At 41.7% G+C, this 4,157-nt stretch overlaps 1 protein-coding gene across 11 annotated transcripts in view; it reads left to right on the top strand.

Moving 5' to 3' along the window:
* The window catches only part of SEC31A (SEC31 homolog A, COPII coat complex component), an 82,181-nt gene extending 80,983 nt beyond the window's left edge, over nt 1-1,198 (top strand). For 10 of the 11 annotated variants that reach the window (XM_025384612.1, XM_025384614.1, XM_025384619.1 and 7 more), the window contains one exon: nt 609-1,198. In XM_025384612.1, the coding sequence (XP_025240397.1) occupies nt 609-788 (180 nt within the window). In that variant the 3' untranslated portion in view covers nt 789-1,198. The remainder of the gene's footprint in view (nt 1-608) is intronic. The other variant, XM_025384621.1, reaches the window with a different exon arrangement.
* Nucleotides 1,199-4,157: the final 2,959 nt, after the last annotated feature.

Below are 4,157 nucleotides of genomic sequence, written 5' to 3' on the forward strand. Positions count from 1 at the left end.
CTTTTTTTTTTTTTTGAGACAGAGTCTGGCTCTGTCGCCCAGGCTGGAGTGCAGTGGCGCGATCATGGCTCACTGCAACCTCCACCTCCCCGGTTCACATCATTCTCCTGCCTCAGCCTCCCGAGTAGCTGGGACTACAGGTGCCCGCCACCACGCCCGGCTAATTTTTTGTATTTTTAGTAGAGACAGGGTTTCACCGTGTTCGCCCGGATGGTCTGGATCTCCTGACCTCGTGATCCACCCACATCTGCCTTCCAAAGTGCTGGGATTACAGGCGTGCCACTGCGCCCGGCCTGAGGCTCTCAAGTGGAGAGAGACATTAGCATTTCAGTTTGGAGAGGAAATCGGGGTGCTTTTCTATAATAAAATACCTGGCTTATACATGTATAATCCATTAATAACTTCTTTATGTAAATCATTTTGTCATGGTTCTACTTGATAACTGTTGCTTGGTTCAAGAAACTTTCTAGAAATGCTAAATGGTTTATACATTTTTATAATGTTTGTTTCAAGTTCCACTTAAATATCTGGGTATAATGTTTGTGGAGGATCTCATGGGAAATCCTCCCTTAATTTAATTCTTTCTCTTGGTTCTACTTTTGTTTCAGCTTTCACCAACAATCACCAGTGGTTTACACAGCATTGCACGGAGCATTGAAACTCGAAACTACTCAGAAGGATTGACCATGCATACCCACATAGTTAGCACCAGCAACTTCAGTGAGACCTCTGCTTTCATGCCAGTTCTCAAAGTTGTTCTCACCCAGGCCAATAAGCTGGGTGTCTAAAAGGACAGCTTCTCTTCCACTCAATATTGCCATTTTTCCAAAGAAACATGTTAAAAAAAAAATTTTAAGACATGGACCAGTCGCCATTAGCATGTTTGCATAGCAACCAGTCAAGAGCATTTACACTATTTCTGCTGATATACTCACCTTAGAACTGCTCAGAACCCTGGTGTTCTATTTTTTGTTTTAATCTTTTGTTGCCAGTGATGATTTTCCTATTCTGAAACAGTGTATTTCCTGGATTACACATAGTATGGTTTCCTGAAGTATTCTGATAAATGTGTTTTTTAAAACCTCATTACTTTTTAGAAAAGGAGCATCTGGTTATGCATAAAGCAGAGCTAAAACTAAATTTCTTTCATGTCCTCCCTACTTCCTCCATGTCAATCAGATTAAAGTGTGTAATCCTATTTTATGTGTGTATAGTCTTTTTTGAAACAGCTGCTTACAATTTAGTTTATTTTTTGTGTCTTAGGATTCACTCTGTTCCTGAATAAATAACTACATCTACAAACTGCTGCATGGGTTTTAGCAGATATTAATAAAAATGGGATCCCTGGCTTTAAATATATATGAAAAGACTGGACATTTTTATTCTGTAGAATGCATTGAGCTTTTTTCTATTTCTAAATGTTTCAGTATTCTATTTGAGTTTTAAGACTAAATTGTGTCCATTTTATAGCTGGAAATTTTTTCACCTATTTTGTTTAAATTACCTATAGCTGTGCCAGGTGTGGTGGCTCACACTTGTAATCCCAGCACTTTGAGAGGCCGAAGCAGATGGATCACCTGAGGTCGGGAGTTCGAGACCAGCCTGACCAACATGGAGAAACCCCGTCTCTACTAAAAGTACAAAATTAGCTGGGCGTGGTGGCGCATGCTTGTAATCCCAGCTACTTGGGTGGCTGAGGCAGGAGAATCGCTTGGACCCAGGAGGCGGAGGTTGCGGTGTGCCGAGATTGCGCCATTGCACTCTAGCCTGGGCAACAAGAGCAAAACTCTTTCTCAAAAAAAAAAAATTTACCTATAGCTTTGAGGTTTAAGTTCAGAAAGAAAGCTTTAATTTCAGTCAGCCTCCTAAATCAAAGCCACACATTTTGCACCCAGTTTTTCTGTCAAGTGATTTTATTATCATTTGTCTTAAGAACAGTGTGGTAAGGCTGGGCGCGGTGGCTCACGCCTGTAATCCCAGCACTTTGGGAGACCAAGGCAGGTGGATCACCTGAGGTCAGGAGTTCGAGACCAGCCTGATCAACATGGAGGAACCCCGTCTCTACTAAAAATACAAAATTAGCCTGCCAGATGTGGTAGTGCATGCCTGTAATCCCAGCTACTCAGGAGGCTGAGGCAGGAGAATCACTTGAACCCGAGAGGCCGAGGTTGCACTGAACCGAGGATGTGCCACTGCACTCCAGCCTGGGCAACAGCCTCAATCTCAAATAAATAAATAACAGTGTGGTAAACAAAAAAATAATGGTCCTTGTAGAATCTGGAGAAGAGTTAAATAATTTTCATAGTTTATGCAATATTCCTTAAGAGGTTTAAAAATCTAGAAAATAAACACGGTGGAGTAAGTTATGTCAGTTTTCTTCAGCCTGAGTGAAATAGTTTGCAAGAACCTCTTGATTCTATTTGCCAAGATTCCCTACTCAACAAATGTTGCATTTTAAAAAATTACCCAGGCTGGGTGCAGTGGCTTGCACCTGTAATCCAGCACTTTGGGAGAAGAGGCAGGAGGATCACTTGAGCCCAGGAGTTCAAGACTAGCCTGAGCTACATAGTGAGACCGTGTCTCTACTAAAAATAAAAAAAATTAGCCCGATATGGTGGCACATGTCTGTGGTCCCAGCTACTTGGGAGGCTAAGGCGGGAGGATCCCTTGAGTCCCGGAGGTCAAGGTTGCAGTGAGCTGTGATTGTGTCACTTCACTCCAGCCTGGGTGACAGAGACCCTGTCTCAAAAAAGAAAAACTCAATTTTATAGCTCAGAATAGTTTTGTGACTTAAAAAGAGTACCTTGATAGCGTGTACATATGTTAGAGTCTCAAGAATGGACTATTTAGACTTGTAAATGGATGTACTGTCGCCTAGCTCACTGGTTTTCTATGCACTTGATAGTGTGAGTCACACGCCTGTAATCCCAGCACTTTGGGAGGCTGAGGCGGGTAGATCTCGAGGTCAGGAGTTCAAGACCAGCCTGGCCAAGATGGTGAAACCCTGTCTCTACTAAAAATACCAAAAAAATTAGCTGGGCTTGGTGGCATGTGCTTGTAATCCCAGCTACTCGGGAGACTGAGGCAGAGAATTGCTTGAATCCGGGAGGCGGAGGTTGAAGTGAGCCAAGATCGCGCCACTGCACTCCAGCCTGGGTGACAGAGTGAGACTCCATCTCAAAAATAAAAAAAAAAGAAGAGTACTAGTGTATAAAACTACTTGCCTCTGGTAGCAGAGCACCTGCTCTCACCTTTTTCATTACATTGTGATATTTTTTTTCCACTTGCAGCTGTTTCTGTATGTGGCTTATAATCTTGGGAAAGTTTCATGTAAATGAATGGAGCTGAGATGAGTCAAACTCTGAAGTATGAAGATAATAGGCAATTAGAGAAAGAAAGTAGTTTTTCTTCAGAAAAGACAACTTTCAAGAAGTTTTCTTTTTTAAAAAATGGAAAAAAAATGTCAACTTGATTTTGTAAATAATTCTATTTTTAATGTTTTCAACGTGGATGACATTACAGTATATGCCTGCACAATTCAGGAACCTCTGTTTAAGGCTATTCTTATATAAAGATTTCATGGATCATACAACTCACTGTTGTGACATTTTGGAAAGTTAGAGCTGTATTTTCTACCCTTGTCATTACTTCATATATAGTGACCAGTCATGCTTTCTGAATCCCAGGTCTATTCAAATTACTTTTTCTGTTTTTGTGCTTTTTTTAAAAACCTACTTAATTTTAAAACAAGGGAAGGAATGTGAGGAAAGCTGGTGGGTGAGGCCGGGTGTTGGCCAGGAAATGTATCAGAGTCTCTGGAGGTGGTGCTTTTTATATTACTTCCAGTCCTCTTCTCCCTTCTTTATACCACCCTTTGGGTTTGGTGGGATGGAGGTGCCCTCAGGCCACACCTGAGAATCATTATGTGTAATCAGCGGTAGAGTCAATGGAGGTAGTTGTTCATTTGAACAGTGTAGGGCAGGAAAAAGTTGGGAACAGAACTGCTCTATACCTGACTGTTGAGAGTCCAGTGAACCTATATATTCTTTGGATTCAGAAAATTGTCATATATCCTGGAGGACAGGAAGATGCCATGGGATCCCTGGCGGCCAGATGTGCTTTGATGGCTCATGCCTGTAATCACAACATTTTGTGAG

Source organism: Theropithecus gelada, chromosome 5 (assembly GCF_003255815.1).
Source record: "Theropithecus gelada isolate Dixy chromosome 5, Tgel_1.0, whole genome shotgun sequence".
In the NCBI taxonomy this organism is placed as follows: domain Eukaryota; kingdom Metazoa; phylum Chordata; class Mammalia; order Primates; family Cercopithecidae; genus Theropithecus; species Theropithecus gelada.